The 18571-nt window shown below is 36.4% G+C and overlaps 2 protein-coding genes across 4 annotated transcripts; both read right to left on the reverse strand.

The window, feature by feature from the left end:
• Positions 1-441: 441 nt before the first annotated feature.
• Positions 442-6081, reverse strand: LOC131077085 (serine carboxypeptidase-like 46). Of its 2 annotated transcripts, none has more exons than XM_058014503.2 (10): positions 5503-6081; positions 5071-5172; positions 4811-4906; positions 4605-4697; positions 4387-4466; positions 1913-2194; positions 1679-1827; positions 1336-1428; positions 915-1032; positions 442-828 (listed from the first exon to the last, which is right to left on the reverse strand). In XM_058014503.2, the coding sequence occupies exons 1-10, from the start codon at positions 5765-5767 to the stop codon at positions 679-681; spliced, it is 1428 nt and encodes a 475-aa protein (XP_057870486.1). In that variant the 5' UTR covers positions 5768-6081; the 3' UTR covers positions 442-678. The 2 variants fall into 2 exon arrangements, with proteins under 2 accessions (XP_057870486.1, XP_057870487.1); XM_058014504.2 differs by having other exon boundaries at positions 1679-1824; positions 5503-6079.
• A 6456-nt stretch (positions 6082-12537) lies between these two features.
• Positions 12538-18305, reverse strand: LOC131077083 (serine carboxypeptidase-like 46). Of its 2 annotated transcripts, none has more exons than XM_058014502.2 (10): positions 17636-18305; positions 17204-17305; positions 16944-17039; positions 16738-16830; positions 16520-16599; positions 14021-14302; positions 13787-13932; positions 13442-13534; positions 13021-13138; positions 12538-12934 (listed from the first exon to the last, which is right to left on the reverse strand). In XM_058014502.2, exons 1-10 carry the CDS (start codon positions 17898-17900, stop codon positions 12785-12787), a joined length of 1425 nt encoding a protein of 474 aa, XP_057870485.2. In that variant the 5' UTR covers positions 17901-18305; the 3' UTR covers positions 12538-12784. The 2 variants fall into 2 exon arrangements, with proteins under 2 accessions (XP_057870485.2, XP_057870484.2); XM_058014501.2 differs by having other exon boundaries at positions 13787-13935; positions 17636-18303.
• Positions 18306-18571: the final 266 nt, after the last annotated feature.

Consider the following 18571-nt stretch of genomic DNA (forward strand, 5'->3'; position numbering starts at 1 on the left):
TCTATGTTTAATTTATTTTGTTTTATAGGTTCATTACACTCAAACTTTGAGTCTAGCCATCAATGCTCGGTTTAAAAAAATAAGGAAGTACATCCAATGATTAAGCTTGAAACTTGTTCTCTAGCAAGATGCTAAGAAACAGGGATCTTAAAATAAATTCCCAAGACATCTTAAAATATATTCCCAAGACATCTAGGATGAAGTAGTAGAAGGGAACACTTGAAAGAAGCCCTTCAACTTGAATAACTGCATTATGTTTCAAATTTATCTGTTTCATAAATCTTTTAATTGTAATAATAACAAATTGAATTTAATAAGCTCTTGAATTTAAGAATTATCATTACAACATCAACAATATGTGGATAATATTGAAGTTCAGATTCTTCTGGGCCAAAAAAAAGATTTTTTTTATGTTCTAAACAACTTCGAAGTCTGTTTAAATTTAGATTGTAATCATCAGATATGCTTTGAGCTTTCTATTATTGTAATGCTGTTTTGACAGTCTTTTATTTTCAGTTCTGACATTTTATTCACTGCCTCTTTCTTTATATCATTTCTTTTACATTGATTCAATTAAAAAAAGAAAGAATATCTGAACTCAGTAGTGGTGCCCAAAAAGGATCAAATCTGTCTCATACTTCTTTCGATGTGATGCTCTTTGCAGTCTGAAACAATAGCTTAGAATTTGTTGGGCAGAGGTTGGGCAGAGAGGAAGGCCTTCAACAAGACGAGGGATCTCTCTGGCTGAGAGAAGGGAACTTCATGAGCTGCTCCTCTCACTGTTGCAAATGTCAGAATGTTGCTGTATACCTGTGTCCATCCTGCCACCTGCAAAACCCTAACATGTTAACCAGGTAACTGATTTGAATTAATATTCATAGAAAGGTAATTGCCTTCTTTTAACAGAAATTTACCTGCTTCCCTTCAAACCAGACACTGTAAGGAACCGTTGTGTTCAGCTGCATATCTGAAGCAAGACTGGTTATCAATGTCCTTGTCCCTGTTAGAGGAACCACTGAATCCTGATCTCCACTGTTTATGTGCCCAACACAAAAGAGGTTTTAAAGCCTAATACAATTAAAGTTAAACAGAAAGCATGGAATGTAGAAACACATTCATGAAAAATGAAAATGAATGATTCAATTGTGTAGTTTTTGAATTCAATTTTTTTATTTCTATCAGATCATGCAGATTCACAATATAATAAATGTTAGAATAACCCATTTAACATTCATCGAATAATCTACTTAACAATCATTGTATCTAAATAACATTCACAATATACTTCTTTTGATCTATTAATTTTTTTTTTCAATACACAATCAAAATATTTACCTATAAATTAATACTCTTATACCAGCAGTTACAAGTTTACCCAGCAACCCTGTGGTAGGTATCTCTACATTCAGATGATCGTATTTAAGCACGCTGCGAATCAAAATCAGGTTAGATTGTTAGATCTCTGTATAAATTATATATACAGATGGTTTAATACATAAGGGTATTACAGTAGAATGAGCGAATATGTTTCTGAGTATAATATTTTTAGCATAAACTGTGAAAACTTTATGTCTACAACCTTTGTGTAACAATTTCAATTCCACTAGACCCCTTCAGAAATTACAAGATTTTGTTTTTTTTATAAAAATATATTACTATATACGGGATTCAGATTTACTCGCTGCATTCCCTCCAGCTACTGATGCCTCCGGTGAGGCGCGCATGGAATGCCTTCTGTACTTCCGGCCTATTCAGATATGTTGTAGCTTCGTCTTCAACACAAACGTCTGGCTCTGCTCTTTCGGTTTCTATTGTGGGCCTGTTCTTCTGATAGCCAATGCTTCATTAATTTAGTGAAACTTTTGTGATTGCATATAGCTTTCACATGAAATTAATGAAAGCTACAAGGTACCTGAGGTCTGAGCAATTTGGACTGCATGAAGAGGGAGGAGAAACATTTGTCGAGAGTCACATCGTAGCTGTCGATGTATCGACTGACTTCCATGTCGAAGATTGCGTGGACCTGCTCACAGGTGCTGGAAACGTTGCCTCTGTAATATTCATCGATAAAGCGAGCGTAGTTGCAGTCCTTAATCATCATTTTGTATGTGGGGTCAGATATGAGACCGTGTGACCAGGAGTATTCCGCTCTTGCATTCAAATCTGTGTAGAAATCCAGTAATGGGTTGCCTATCTGCACATTTCCCATCACAACGGGAGCTTAAAGTGTTCATAGCAGATTGAAATGGCAGATTTCTAACAAAGTTAATGCCTGCTAGCTTTAGCAAAAATGGTGACATTTTGCCCAACATTTTGATGTTTTTGGTAGGGGCATACGATGAAAGCCTGTAAATGATCTTTCTTATATTAATAAGCTATGGGTGTTTACCCTTTTGCTCTATTCGTATCTCTGAAGTCGTTTTAAAACCCGATTCAGATTAGAAGTAAAACCTTACTTTTGTCTAACTTTTGTAAAACCTTATTTCTGGTTGGAAAAATGTGACAGGCTACTTTTTTTGTAATTGACATAGTAATAACATTTGGGTTAGCGCGGGGGAAACTTGTTCCTAGATGATGGGAGATATAGGATATTTGAATCACCTCTGATATTTGAATCACCAATGCCGCAGCTAGAGGATAATCATAGTGATTGATTTTAATGGCATTTATGAGATTAAACAGTTTATGGGATCAAGAAAACATTCTTAAATTATCTTTAAATTCTTTTTGATGTTGGATTTGTTATTATTAATTTTGATTAGGAAGTTGGTTCTCTGCTTAATCTTATCATCTTCAAATAACTGCTGCATGTTTTTAACCTTCAAGCTGTTTTTGTATTGAGTATGGATATCCTCATAAGCTACGCGTTCCATGATGAAATACCATTCTGTTTCCACTGCTCACTTATTGCAGAACATGCAAGCTCTTTCTTCCCAAGTTTTCTTGGGTATCTTCCACCTACCAGTCTCACATCTATGATGATATGATTTCGTCCTCAAATTATACAACTAACAACCTCACTTTCCCTTTAATATCTGCCCTCAAATATGTTTCTTCATCATGGTCCTTACATAGGTTAAATTCTTTGTTGTATTATGTCTTTGTTCACCCAATCTGATTTGTTCAGATGGCAGTTCTAAATTTTTCAGTCACATATGTTTTTATTTTGTCATTTGAGTTAGGATATTCTTGCAAATTGATACCCCACTTGTTCATCCAATTGTTCTGCTTCATCCAAGTTCTCTTTCTATGACTTAGCACCTCCTCCACAACCATTTTGGACCAACGATGGTTATCCATGTTTTCAACCTTGTTTAAAAAGCTTACCAACTAAGTTCTTGCTTCAGCCAAGAGAATTTCATACGGGACCATGGTTTTAACTTTGATCTTGCTTGTGATAAGATGTTTTTGGATTCTTTCTAGTTCTTTCCAACTGTAGTTTGACATGCTACTTTCCTACACTTTACAGTCATATATGACAATCAATGTGACTAGCAAAGAAAAAAGTGTTTTCTTAGTTTTCCAATTCTAAAGTTCAGCTTTCTGCACCTATTTTGTAGTATGAGGGTTTCTAGGCTTCCTCTATTCTTTTTTGTTCTACAAGTCTTCCAACTGAGCTTATAGTAGAAGTGAATTCCAAGATTCTACTCTTTCACTATTTCAAGTGGACTGCCTTAAAAAAGAAAGGTAATTTTCTTACATTTTCTATTCAATGAGAAAATCATGATTTTGATCTTAGTGATGTTCACTTGCATCCCAACCCCTGGACAAAAATGTTCTAAGACGTTCAAATGTTCTCTCAACCTATGAACAGCTTTTGAAATTAAAATAGAATCATTAACATTTAAAAATAGCTTCACCACATAATCTGCTAACCGGATACCTTGCCCATCTATCTTGCTTAACCATGCAATGCATAGACCAAATAATGTGGGAGATAAAGTGATTGGACAAGTAGGTTAGTAGTAGATCAGCCTACCTGCTTGAGTGAGAGGAGTTGTAGCTTCCTAGGACCCTGTCAATGACTTTAGTAGTGTCGTGAGAAAGTGGGTTAAAAATAGGGTACATCTGATGCCATTAATCTAAGGCTCAGGCCAGAATGATCATGTTCTTCCTAATCTCAGCCTCTGACTTGATAGACCCAGAAGTCCATCTGTATACTGGAACATAAATAGGCTTGCATTTTTCATATAATAGTTATAGTAATAGAACAATCCAAATTTCTTCATGATGTACCAAATAGAAAAAGTATGAACATAATCAAAACCCATAATCTTAAATGCCCTCTTGGAAAGAAGAATACTAATAAATTTGGTTGGTCCATCTGGCTGACCCTAGTTGACCACTTTTAGAACATTGACATTTAATTCAACATATAATACTTACAGCTACACCCTTCAAATTGAAGACCTTCTGTTTTCGGTTGGTCCTGACAATAAGATCTGCCAACTGGGGAATATAGTGCCCTGCTTCAAAAAAGAGGGAATAAAACACTAAAAATCGGTATGGTGTACAGAGAATATTGTGCAATTCAGTTGAACTTGACACATATATCAGCTATGGAATTTATTAAGGTGAACCTAAGCTTCAGTCACAAACTTCACCTGCATAGCTTTCCCCTGTCAAATAAAGCTCTCTGGTTTTGAACTCTGGGAACTTTTTAAACCATCCCAGAAGAAAACGCAGGTTGTCATTGGCTGCAAATCAATCAAAACATAAGAAACATGGGGCATAAAAATATGATGGTAAAAACCATCATCTTGTTACTGTATCCGAGCATAGATACAGTATACAGATGAGTGCTGGTTACCTGTTAGAGTGTCATTCACACCCACATAGTAAGTTGGATCACTAGAATAAGAAAATCCAACTCCTGCAGGACTCTCCAAATACAGAACATTTGCTTCTGCACAGGTCAAATTTAACCATTCGCCTCAGCTATTAAGAGACATACGAAATTGTGAACTAGTTTGCATGTTAAACATATTGTCACCTCAATGCAATAAATTCTCAAAAAATGTGTTTCTAAAATCTTATGACAGAAATCATCTGATTAGTAAGCCAGTATACCTTTGTTCCAACTGTAGCCATTTCTGACCAATTTGTCTCCCTTGGGTTGAAATGGGCCATTCTCAGAAAATGCCCCAATACCGAATGATGAACAACCTGGCCCTGTAATTTTTCAAGTTGTAGATCTAAACAGTGATTGTAACAGAGTGAAACTATTCAAATAATCAAAGAAATGCATAAGGAAAACGTCATTCCTTTCAGAGACCAAATCTAGAAAAAATTCAGCGCCTTTCAGAAGTTGCTGAAGGAAGACTATCAAGTAATGCAATCAAGTCTCATGGTATTGCTTTCAATCTCCCAAACAGACTCCTATTCTAAACAGTTCTCAACCTTGTAACTTTATACGTCCTTATTTGGATGGACATGACAAGACCTACCTGTTTCTTCTCAGATAACAAGCAATTTAAAGAATTTAGATAGATATATACTAACCTCCATTGAGCCAAAGAACTAAAGGCTTCAAATCTGGTTCTGTCTCTGCTTCAACAAAGTAATAGAACAGGGCCCTGTCACTTCTTTGGTCTACTGTGACATATCCTGCATATTGTTTGAAGGGCACAGGTGGTTGTCCTGGAAGACTATCCACCACATCACTTTGAGGAGCCGACAAGACTTTTATGAACAACAATGCTAAGATGGTTACTGTCACCTTCAATTCACAGGTCTGCCCACGAGGAACATGCATATTGAAGGACATGGTGTCCACAAACTACTTTGTCACCCAAAGATTCAGTTCTAAACTGTGTACTTGAATCAACTGGGCATTGTGGCTGGATCCATCAAAGTTTGTACCTCGTCTCTTCAATGCAGAAGCTCACAAAAAAAAGTGACTAAGTTTGTACCTTTGGCTCTGAGTGCAGGCGTGCCACTCATAATGGATAATGATAACAAATAATGGGCCGGAATTGCATTTTAGAGCCATGCCAATTCCACCTTAATCCAATAATCCAATGCCTTATTTGGATTCCTCTGCTGAGAAAATCAATACAACCTCTTTTTCTCCAATGCCTTATTTGGATTCCTCTGCTGAGAAAATCAATACAACCTCTTTTTTTTCAAAGTCGTTGATTATTTCGAAGACGACAATTTGGGAAACCTCCGTTGCTTACCAAAGATTTTATAAATTAAGGGAAGCAAACAAATTTCCACAAAAAGAACTGATCCATGACACCTAAGAGTTGAAATTTGGCCCATTTGGAGACTTTTTAAAAGGTGCCACATCATGAGAGGCTATAAATGATTAGGTGCGCACTCATAGTCAGCCGACCAAGATATAGAAGCCTCCTTGTACTCTGTCAAGGTAAGTTTAAAAGGAAGAATATACCTACTTATTGGTTTATGGATTGCTCTTTATATATACCTTATCCATATATGCACACCTTTGTTTATATCACACGATGTTTTTTGTTGTAGGTTCAATTTATATCATATGAGTAGAATTAGGTTCTTCATAAACTTTTGTTTTGTTGAAATGGTTATAGGACCATCATAATGTATCTGTTTATAGAGTATATTATATGTCCAACTTATAATATATACTATGGCAGTGGTGCATTGTGGTGGGTTCATAGACATGGTCAAAATGACTTCGAAGCCGCCACAATGCATCTGTCCATAATGTATATTTTAAGTTCAAATTATAATATACATTATGTGTAGTGCATCGTAGTGACCCATAGACACTGTCGAAATGGCTATGGAGCCACCACAATGTACCTATCTATAGTGTATATTATAAATCCAACTTATAATATACACTATGATGGGTGCATTGTGGTGGCCCCATAAACACCACCATGTTTTGTTGTAAGTTCATTTAAAGCAAGCTTGAATCTATTCTTTTTTTTAATCGGTAATAAGAGTTGATTATTATTATTATTAAAGATAAAAGATTTACATCTTTGCATGCTTAAAATCCATCAAAAACCACACACCACCCAGCTTCAAAACGAGCCAAGTAACTGACTAAAACCACTTGGCAAACACCCTACAAAACTAGTAAAGCCATTGTTCTGAGCACCAAAAAATCACTCAAAAAAGCAATTTTTTTGTTTATCTATGCTACGCAGAGCATCTAAACAACCTACCATGTAAACTAAATAGTCTGCGATGAAAGAAGAAAAATTAGGGTTCAACCTTGGAAAGTACTACAACATAGACGATGTTATAAAATTTCAAGCAAAAGCTACATGTGTCTCTCTCACGCTTGAATGAACGCCACCTTCCTCTTTCTCAAACGCCTAGCTCTGCATTCTGCAAGGCATGCATCCTCCTTTGCCCTATGTAGTTAAGCCTTAATCTCCATCAGTTGTACAAAAGCCTTCAGTGCCTCCCATCCCCGACGAGCCTCCTCTCTGCAACGTTCTTTAAAAGGACCTTACGGCCACCTCACAAAGGCAATGCAATTCTCAAACACTTCATGATTCAAATTCCCAATTCCCTCTCGAACATCAAAACCAACACCAGGGATTTCCTCTTACAAGATTGACTCCATACCCTCCAAGTAATCTTGATGTACAATTGCAATCATAACCCCTTTCACTACCTCCATCGAATCACCCAAATCCAACCCCCACACCATTATTAGAGAATAGACGTCCATGTTTGTATGGTACTAATGCCTTAGGTCGCCAAAAGAATCTCCCAAAATCAATTGCACACATTTAATCAACCTTTCATCCCTGAACAAAAAACATTCCATTCAATCTTCCTTTTGAAACATAGCCAAGAAATGGGCATAACCATTTTCTAGTTTTAAGCATGAAATTCGCTTCCATTTCTCTGTGTCAAATAGTGACGCTACCTCCCACCTCTTTATCTCAAACTCTTTCCTTCCACATATGTCTCCACAGAAACCTCGAGAAGAAAAGGAAAGGAAATATACCAACCTACCATCGCACAACCCATTCTATCCCATAAATGAACATTAATTCTAGGACGTCCTTTTACAAAAGAGACCATTCTCCAAGGTTGTTTCAAATAATTTGGTACTAAGCACACAAGTGTGGGATAAAAACCAGTACCACAAGCATTTAAAACAAGTAATGTCAGCTGCCAACTAGGTTGGCCAAAGAACTTCCTTATCATCACTACCCCACCACCGGGTTAAAAAGAGATCCAATTCACATGCAACATTCGACAAAAAAAGTCTACTACCATTCACTGCCCTTTTAATGTGTGAAATTTGAAAATCTTGAAAAGAGTTTAACTTTGAGCAAATGATTGAAATGAATTTACTTATCTGCCAACATGGAGAGGAACCCTTTGAAATTGCATCTACAATAATTTTAGAGTCTCCTTCTAAATGCAACTTCGTAATTTTAAGGTTGCAACCCAACTCAACCGAATGCAGCGCTACTTGCGCCTCTGCCTCATTGTTAGTGTCAACTTGCAATCTTTGAGCTCCTTTAATTAAAACTTTACCTTCGCATTACAGGCCACACACCCGACACCTAAGATTCTCGGGTTGCCTCTCGAAGCCCATGAAAATTAACTTTAACCCATCCTTGCTCCAGTTTGACCCAAGCACAATCTGAGACCCCACCACCACTAGGATTTACCCTAGAAAGCCCCTGAATAGGCCAACTTAAATATATTCTTATTAGTAGGTAAATTATTGATTTAATAAATAAATAAAAAATATTTTGAAATTTATATTTAAGTTTTGATCAAGATATCAATTATTCTTAATTTTATATGATTCTATTTTTTTGATATTAGTATTCTAGTTTTAGTTTCATTATATTATAAACAAGTGCAAAATTTAATATTTAAATATTTTTGATAGATAAGAATTTAGGTTTTGTTGATATAGTATGCTTTTAGTCATTTAATTGGCAATATCAAATATGAGTTTAGTTTTTTACTTTGTAATAGAAGTTTATAATTTAATATATTAAATAAAATGTTTAACTAGTGTATTTTATAATTTTAAATTTATTTAAATAATAATGGATTTGTTAATGGGAGATTTGACTAGCTATCATAATATTAAAATATTGAGGTTTGATAATAATGTATGTGTCTAGGAGTTTAACTTCTCTTTTTTAAATTAATAGCGGGAAGCAATACACAATAAAAAAAGATACTATTATGAATAGTTGAATGATACTATTAGATTAATGAGTGAGGATTTGATGTTGTGATCCACACCTCATACAACTCATGTATTAAGGATCAACATATTCACCGCAAGGTTTATTATCTCATACATTGTATACAAACGACTAACCATGATACTAAATGTGTATTATGCATTTTGATATTAAGATGTCATTTCAGATATTTGAACCTAACTCTTCACAATAAAAATCTGACATCCTAACGATTTAAAAACAACCCTTTTATCAATAATTTATTATTCATAAACTATATCATATTTAATTATAAAAAGAACATATTAACTTTCACTCAATTATATTATAATTGTAACATAAAACTTATACATTTCTCATTATTAATCCCTCGTAATTTGTTTGTTGTGAACATTTATGAACAAACAACAAAAGAATTATTGCCTTAAGCATATAAATACATTTCTCAACAGTTCGAACACTTTTTTGGTGTTTCCTTCATGGCAGGTTTTTGCACACACTCATATGGGTGCATATGCTTCCTCAGTTTTATGTCTGCTTTTCTACCTGCATGGTGGGCTAAGTTTTTTTCCTCTTCTGAGTCTTTTTTCTCAGCATTGTTCTATGGGACCCTCGTTACATATATTGTAATTCTGGCTACTATTACTGGTTGTTTGATTCCAATATGGCTCCAGAAGTAATTATTGGGTTGTCTCAAGTAGTTTTTTGTGTGGTCACTTTGTGAGGATGTTTGCTCCTCTTTCATGGTTATCTTTCCTTAGTATCTAATCTTATGTACATATATATTATTTCTAATATATATTTCAAGCCTGTGCCTTTTACCAAAATAAAAATAAATACAAAAAAAAATTAGTATCATTGCCATTTCAATTTCAAATTCTTCATACATAAACAACACAAGTTTTGTAGTTAATGCAATTAAGTATAGTTTTATTGTAAATTGGAAGAATAGCTGCCCATTTTTTAACATTTTTGGACCATAATTGGCCCATTTGTGTACCATTATTGGTACCCATAGCGCACGACTACTAGGGCATTTGAGCATTTGTGCATAAGTATTGGCAATTTTAAATGCATAGTTATTGGGGCATCTTTAAGCAGGTATTGTGTGACATTTTGAAATGTGTACTTTTTTTACCCTTATGTGCATAGTGAATCCCACAACGTGCATCATTACTACCCAAAAGCTAGAACAATAACTATAAGCAATTAAGTTGCATGCAGAGACAACAAAAAACATCGTCAAAATTCGATATATTGTTAAGAATCTACGTGTGCACAAAGGTAGCTATAATAGCTACTACTACGCTTCCCCTAAAGTTTTCTTTTTTTTGGAATAAAAGGGGTAAAAACTTTATTGAAATTCAATCACAAAAAATTACAAAGAGAGCCATATCCCCAAGGCCCCAAAAAAGAACCATCAAACCAACCCCACTTCATCCAACTTCATAACCATCCATGTCCTCAGTAAAAATCTTCTGCAAGTCCTGAGAGTAATCCTCGGAGAGATGCTCCCAACCTTCAACTTTCCAATCACTACCATGTTCCGTGGCCCACTTGGCCAAACAATCAACTACTCTATTCCATTCTCGAGGGATGTGGATGAAAGACACCTGCTCCATTAAAGAACTAATATGGAGAATCTGTTGAACAATCCCTGCCAACTGCCACTGGATCCCATTCACCTTCTGCTCATTCAACAAGTTAACAACAATTTGTGAATCCGATTCACAAATCACCTTCCTTCGTCCCAACTCCCAAGCCCGCTCTAGGGCATTGAGAATTGCAAATCCCTCCATAAAATTATTAGACTGCCTCCCTTTATGCACCGAAAAGAGGAAAACGACCTCCCCCCTACTATTCCTGCCAACACCACCAACTTCAGCAGGGCCTAGGTTACCCCTAGATGAGCCATCTATGTTAATCTTGATAATCCCATCCTAAGGGGGTATCCACCTTCCCACCCTTTGCACCTTCTTCGTAGCTCGTCTACCTCTCCTGACACAAGCTGAGGCAGGAGACAACTCCTGTAGGCCAAACCTACTCACAATATGTGCCTCATCTCTACTCAGCAAAAAATTCACCTCACATTTAGCTTCCACTATAACCCCGATCATAGCAATGATCCTATTCCAAACTTGATGAACAAACAATCTGACCTCTTGAAAGATCCTCCTATTCCTCTCAAGCCAGATCTGCCACAGAATGAAGATGGGCTCAATATACCAGACGGTCTGGAGGAAGGAGGACAAGATAGGAGGTCTGCCCAAACTACTCTAGAACTCAACCAAAGAGTCCACGTGGACATAAGGATGCTTCCACACCCCCCACCAATAATGCCAAATAAGCATAGAGAAGGGGCATCTGAAGAACAGGTGTGAGGAATCTCCCTCCCCATTACCACACAATACACAAATAGAAGGCTCCAAGAATCCCCGCTTGCGGATATTGTCCCAAGTTAGACATCTATTCAAAGCCAAAGTCCAAGCAAAGCAGTTACACTTCGGCCAAGAAACATTATTCCACACCTGTTTCCACCAGTTCACCTCTCCTCCCTCAAGTGTTCGGTTCAACAATTCCCGGTATCCACTAGCCATAGTAAAAACTCCCTTAGGATTTGGAGACCAAGCAAGCCCATCCCTTCCCTTGAGGGAGCTACAGTGTCTACTTGCCAAAATGCCATGCAACTCAACACACTCTTCCTCCATCCCAGCAACTAGCCACTCATTAGGAGCCTTCCACTGCTCCAAATCCAGCTGACCACACCTATAAACAACCTTAAAGTCACTCACCCTTGACCATCACGCCTCCAAAAACCTTTGGCACAAATTCCCAAGGTGAGGAAACTGATCAAGGATGGGAGGAAATCCATCCCAAGAATCGTTCCAAAAAAGGACCTCTTCCCCCTTCTGCAAATCCAAAAAAGCCCAGCCTTAATGAGAGAAGCCCCCCTCTTGAGAGTATACCAGATCGATGAGCCCTTTCCCTCAAGCGGATATCTAGGGATTTCCTCCATCAAGATCCTCTGCATATATTTGTTGGCCAAAATCCTAGACCAGCCTCGATCCTTAAGCTTGAGACTTGTTCTCTAGTAAGATGCTAAGAAGCAGGGATCTTAAAATAAATTCCCAAGACATCTTAAGATGAAGTAGTAGAAGGGAACACTTGAAAGAAGCCCTTCAACTTGAATAACTGCATTATGTTTTAAATTTATCTATTTCATAATCTTTTAATTGTAATAATAACAAATTGAATTTAATAAGCTCTTGAATTTAAGAATTATCATTACAACATCAACAATATGTAGATAATATTGAAGTTCAGATTCTTCTGAGCCAAAAAAAGATTTTTTATGTTCTAAACAACTTCAAAGTCTGTTTAAATTTAGATTGTAATCTTCAGATATGCTTTGAGCTTTCTATTATTGTAATGCTGTTTTGACAGTCTTTTATTTTCAGTTCTGACATTTTATTCACTGCCTCTTTCTTTATATCATTTCTTTTACATTGATTCAATTAAAAAAAGAAAGAATATCTGAACTCAGTAGTAGTGCCCAAAAAGGATCAAATCTGTCTCATACTTCTTTCGATGTGATGCTCTTTGCAGTCTGAAACAATAGCTTAGAATTTGTTGGGCAGAGGTTGGGCAGAGAAGAAGGCCTTCAACAAGACGAGGGATCTCTCTGGCTGAGAGAAGGGAACTTCATGAGCTGCTCCTCTCACTGTTGCAAATGTCAGAATGTTGCTGTATACCTGTGTCCATCCTGCCACCTGCAAAACCCTAACATGTTAACCAGGTAACTGATTTGAATTAATATTCATAGAAAGGTAATTGCCTTCTTTTAACAGAAATTTACCTGCTTCCCTTCAAACCAGACACTGTAAGGAACCGTTGTGTTCAGCTGCATATCTGAAGCAAGACTGGTTATCAATGTCCTTGTCCCTGTTAGAGGAACCACTGAATCCTGATCTCCACTGTTTATGATCCCAACACAAAAGAGGTTTTAAAGCCTAATACAACTAAAGTTAAACAGAAAGCATGGAATGTAGAAACACATTCATGAAAAATGAAAATGAATGATTCAATTGTGTAGTTTTTGAATTCAATTTTTTTATTTCTATCAGATCATGCAGATTCACAATATAATAAATGTTAGAATAACCCATTTAACATTCATCGAATAATCTACTTAACAATCATTGTATCTAAATAACATTCACAATATACTTCTTTTGATCTATTAAATTTTTTTTTCAATACACAATAAAAATATTTACCTATAAATTAATACTCTTATACCAGCAGTTACAAGTTTACCCAGCAACCCTGTGATAGGTATCTCAAAATTCCGAAAATCGTATTTGAGCACACTGCGAATCAAAATCAGGTTAGATTGTTAGATCTCTGGATAGGTTATATTTATAGACGGTTCAATATATATGGGCATTACAGTAGAATGAGCGAATATGTTTCTGAGTAGAATATTTTTAGCATAAACTGTGAAAACTTTATGTCTACAACCTTTGTGTAACAATTTCAATTCCACTAGACCCCTTCAGAAATTACAAGATTTTGTTTTTTTTATAAAAATATATTACTATACACAGGGGATTCAGATTTACTCGCTGCATTCCCTCCAGCTACTGATGCCTCCGGTGAGGCGCGCATGGAATGCCTTCTGTACTTCCGGCCTATTCAGATATGTTGTAGCTTCGTCTTCAACACAAACGTCTGGCTCTGCTCTTTCGGTTTCTATTGTGGGCCTGTTCTTCTGATAGCCAATGCTTCATTAATTTAGTGAAACTTTTGTGATTGCATATAGCTTTCACATGAAATTAATGAAAGCTACAAGGTACCTGAGGTCTGAGCAATTTGGACTGCATGAAGAGGGAGGGGAAACATTTGTCGAGAGTCACATCGTAGATGTCGATGTATCGACTGACTTCCATGTCGACGATTGTTTGGATCTCCAGACAGGTGTTAGAAATGTTGCCTCTGAAATATTCATCGATAAAGCGAGCGTAGTTGCAGTCTTTAATCAGCATTTTGTAGGTGGGGTCAGATATGAGACCGTGTGACCAGAAGTATTCCGCTCTTGCATTCGAATCTGTGTAGAAATCTAGTAATGGGTTGCCTATCTGCACATTTTCCCATCACAACGGGAGTTTAACAGTGTTCATAGCAGATTGAAATGGCAGCTTTCTAACAAAGTTAATGCCTGCTAGCTTTAGTAAAAATGGTGACATTTTGCCCAACATTTTGATTTTTTTGGTAGGGGCATACGATGAAAGGCTGTAAATGATCTTTCTTTTATATTTTTAAGCTATGGGTGTTTACCCTTTTGCTCTATTCGTATCTCTGAAGTCATTTTAACACCCAATTCAGATTAGAAGTAAAACCTTACTTTTGTCTAACTACTGGTCCGTATTTCTGGTTGGAAAAATGTGAGGGGCTACTTTTTTTTTTGTAATGGACATAGTAATAACATTTGGGTTAGCGCGGGGGAAACTTGTTCCTAGATGATGGGAGATATAGGATATTTGAATCACCAATGCCATAGCTAGAGGATAATCATAGTGATTGAATGAATGATTGATTTTAATGGTAGCTATGAGATTAAATAGTTTATGGGATCAAGAAAACATTCTTAATTTATCTTTAAATTTTTTTCGATGTTGGATTTGCTATTATTAATTTTGATTAAGAAGTTGGTTCTCTGCTTAATCTTATCATCTTCAAATAATTGCTGCATGTTTTTAACCTTCAAGCTGTTTTTGTATTGAGTATGGATATCCTCATAAGCTACGCGTTCCATGATGAAGTACCATTCCGTTTCCACTGCTCACTTATTGCAGAACATGCAAGCTCTTTCTTCCCAAGTTTCCTTGGGTATCTTCCACCTACCAGTCTCACACCTATGATGATATGATTCCGTCCTCGAATTGTACAACTAACAACTTCACTTTCCCTTTAATATCTGCCCTCAAATATGTTTCTTCATCATGGTCCTTAACTAGGTTAAATTCTTTGTTGTAGTATGCCTTTGTTCACCCAATCTGATTTGTTCAGATGGTTGTTCTAAATTTTTCAGTCACATATGTTTTTATTTTGTCATTTGAGTTAGGATATTCTTGCAAATTGATACCCCACTTGTTCATCCAATTGTTTTGCTTCATCCAAGATCTCCTTCTACGACTTAGCACCTCCTCCACAACCATTTTGGACCAACGATGGTTATCCATGTTTTCAACCTTGTTTAAAAAACTTACCAACTAAGTTCTCATTGCTGCTTCCAATAGAAAAGTTCTTGCTTCAGCCAAGAGAATTTCATACGGGACCATGGTTTTAACTTTGATCTTGCTTGTGATAAGATGTTTTTGGATTCTTTCTAGTTCTTTCCAACTGTAGTTTGACATGCTACTTTCCTACACTTTACAGTCATATATGACAATCAATGTGACTAGCAAAGCAAAAAGTGTTTTCTTATTTTTCCAATTCTAAAGTTCAGCTTTCTGCACCTATTTTGTAGTATGAGGGTTTCTAGGCTTCCTCTATTCTTTTTTGTTCTACAAGTCTTCCAACTGAGCTTATAGTAGAAGTGAATTCCAAGATTCTACTCTTTCACTATTTCAAGTGGACTGCCTTAAAAAAGAAAGGTAATTTTCTTACATTTTCTATTCAATGAGAAAATCATGATTTTGATCTTAGTGATGTTCACTTGCATCCCAACCCCTGGACAAAAATGTTCTAAGACGTTCAAATGTTCTCTCAACCTATGAACAGCTTTTGAAATTAAAATAGAATCATTAACATTTAAAAATAGCTTCACCACATAATCTGCTAACCGGATACCTTGCCCATCTATCTTGCTTAACCATGCAATGCATAGACCAAATAATGTTGGAGATAAAGTGATTGGACAAGTAGGTTAGTAGTAGATCAGCCTACCTGCTTGAGTGAGAGGAGTTGTAGCTTCCTAGGACCCTGTCAATGACTTTAGTAGTGTCGTGAGAAAGTGGGTTAAAAATAGGGTACATCTGATGCCATTAATCTAAGGCTCAGGCCAGAATGATCATGTTCTTCCTAATCTCAGCCTCTGACTTGATAGACCCAGAAGTCCATCTGTATACTGGAACATAAATAGGCTTGCATTTTTCATATAATAGTTATAGTAATAGAACAATCCAAATTTCTTCATGATGTACCAAATAGAAAAAGTATGAACATAATCAAAACCCATAATCTTAAATGCCCTCTTGGAAAGAAGAATACTAATAAATTTGGTTGGTCCATCTGGCTGACCCTAGTTGACCACTTTTAGAACATTGACATTTAATTCAACATATAATACTTACAGCTACACCCTTCAAATTGAAGACCTTCTGTTTTCTGTTGGTCCTGACAATAAGATCTGCCAACTGGGGAATATAGTGCCCTGCTTCAAAAAAGAGGGAATAAAACACTAAAAATCGGTATGGTGTACAGAGAATATTGTGCAATTCAGTTGAACTTGACACATATATCAGCTATGGAATTTATTAAGGTGAACCTAAGCTTCAGTCACAAACTTCACCTGCATAGCTTTCCCCTGTCAAATAAAGCTCTCTGGTTTTGAACTCTGGGAACTTTTTAAACCATCCCAGAAGAAAACGCAGGTTGTCATTGGCTGCAAATCAATCAAAACATAAGAAACATGGGGCATAAAAATATGATGGTAAAAACCATCATCTTGTTACTGTATCCGAGCATAGATACAGTATACAGATGAGTGCTGGTTACCTGTTAGAGTGTCATTCACACCCACATAGTAAGTTGGATCACTAGAATAAGAAAATCCAACTCCTGCAGGACTCTCCAAATACAGAACATTTGCTTCTGCACAGGTCAAATTTAACCATTCGCCTCAGCTATTAAGAGACATACGAAATTGTGAACTAGTTTGCATGTTAAACATATTGTCACCTCAATGCAATAAATTCTCAAAAAATGTGTTTCTAAAATCTTATGACAGAAATCATCTGATTAGTAAGCCAGTATACCTTTGTTCCAACTGTAGCCATTTCTGACCAATTTGTCTCCCTTGGGTTGAAATGGGCCATTCTCAGAAAATGCCCCAATACCGAATGATGAACAACCTGGCCCTGTAATTTTTCAAGTTGTAGATCTAAACAGTGATTGTAACAGAGTGAAACTATTCAAATAATCAAAGAAATGCATAAGGAAAACGTCATTCCTTTCAGAGACCAAATCTAGAAAAAATTCAGCGCCTTTCAGAAGTTGCTGAAGGAAGACTATCAAGTAATGCAATCAAGTCTCATGGTATTGCTTTCAATCTCCCAAACAGACTCCTATTCTAAACAGTTCTCAACCTTGTAACTTTATACGTCCTTATTTGGATGGACATGACAAGACCTACCTGTTTCTTCTCAGATAACAAGCAATTTAAAGAATTTAGATAGATATATACTAACCTCCATTGAGCCAAAGAACTAAAGGCTTCAAATCTGGTTCTGTCTCTGCTTCAACAAAGTAATAGAACAGGGCCCTGTCACTTCTTTGGTCTACTGTGACATATCCTGCATATTGTTTGAAGGGCACAGGTGGTTGTCCTGGAAGACTATCCACCACATCACTTTGAGGAGCCGACAAGACTTTTATGAACAGCAATGCTAAGATGGTTACTGTCACCTTCAATTCACAGGTCTGCCCACGAGGAACATGCATATTGAAGGACATGGTGTCCACAAACTACTTTGTCACCCAAAGATTCAGTTCTAAACTGTGTACTTGAATCAACTGGGCATTGTGGCTGGATCCATCAAAGTTTGTACCTCGTCTCTTCAATGCAGAAGCTCACAAAAAAAAGTGACTAAGTTTGTACCTTTGGCTCTGAGTGCAGGCGTGCCACTCATAATGGATAATGATAACAAATAATGGGCCGGAATTGCATTTTAGAGCCATGCCAATTCCACCTTAATCCAATAATCCAATGCCTTATTTGGATTCCTCTGCTGAGAAAATCAATACAACCTCTTTTTTCAAAGTCGTTGAGTATTTCGAAGACGACAATTTGGAAAACCTACTTTGCTTACCAAAGAAATTTTATAAATTCAGTGAAGCAAACAAATTTCCACAAAATGAACTGATCTATGACACCTAAGAGTTGAAATTTGGCCCATTTGGAGACTTTTTAAAAGGTACCACAGCATGAGAGGCTATAAATGATTAGGTGCGCACTCATAGTCAGCGGACCAAGATATGGAAGCCTCCTTGTACTCTGTCAATGTAAGTTTAAAAGGAAGAATATACCTACTTATTGGTTTATGGATTGCTCTTTATATATACCATATTCCATATATGCACACCTTTGTTTATATCACACGATGTTTTTGTTGTAGGTTCAATTT

This window comes from Cryptomeria japonica, chromosome 9 (genome assembly GCF_030272615.1).
Source record: "Cryptomeria japonica chromosome 9, Sugi_1.0, whole genome shotgun sequence".
NCBI lineage: Eukaryota > Viridiplantae > Streptophyta > Pinopsida > Cupressales > Cupressaceae > Cryptomeria > Cryptomeria japonica.

Coding starts and splice junctions, on each gene's coding strand:
- LOC131077083 (XM_058014501.2), bottom strand. CDS start 17,900: ATGTCCTTCAATATGCATGTTCCTCGTGGGCAGACCTGTGAATTGAAG. Junction 17,306..17,635: donor AGTTCTTTGGCTCAATGGAG/GTTAGTATATAT, acceptor GAAAAATTACAG/GGCCAGGTTGTTCATCATTC. Junction 16,831..16,943: donor TGTGAATGACACTCTAACAG/GTAACCAGCACT, acceptor ATTGATTTGCAG/CCAATGACAACCTGCGTTTT.
- LOC131077085 (XM_058014503.2), bottom strand. CDS start 5,767: ATGTCCTTCAATATGCATGTTCCTCGTGGGCAGACCTGTGAATTGAAG. Junction 4,698..4,810: donor TGTGAATGACACTCTAACAG/GTAACCAGCACT, acceptor ATTGATTTGCAG/CCAATGACAACCTGCGTTTT. Junction 1,828..1,912: donor CCAAATTGCTCAGACCTCAG/GTACCTTGTAGC, acceptor ATTGGCTATCAG/AAGAACAGGCCCACAATAGA.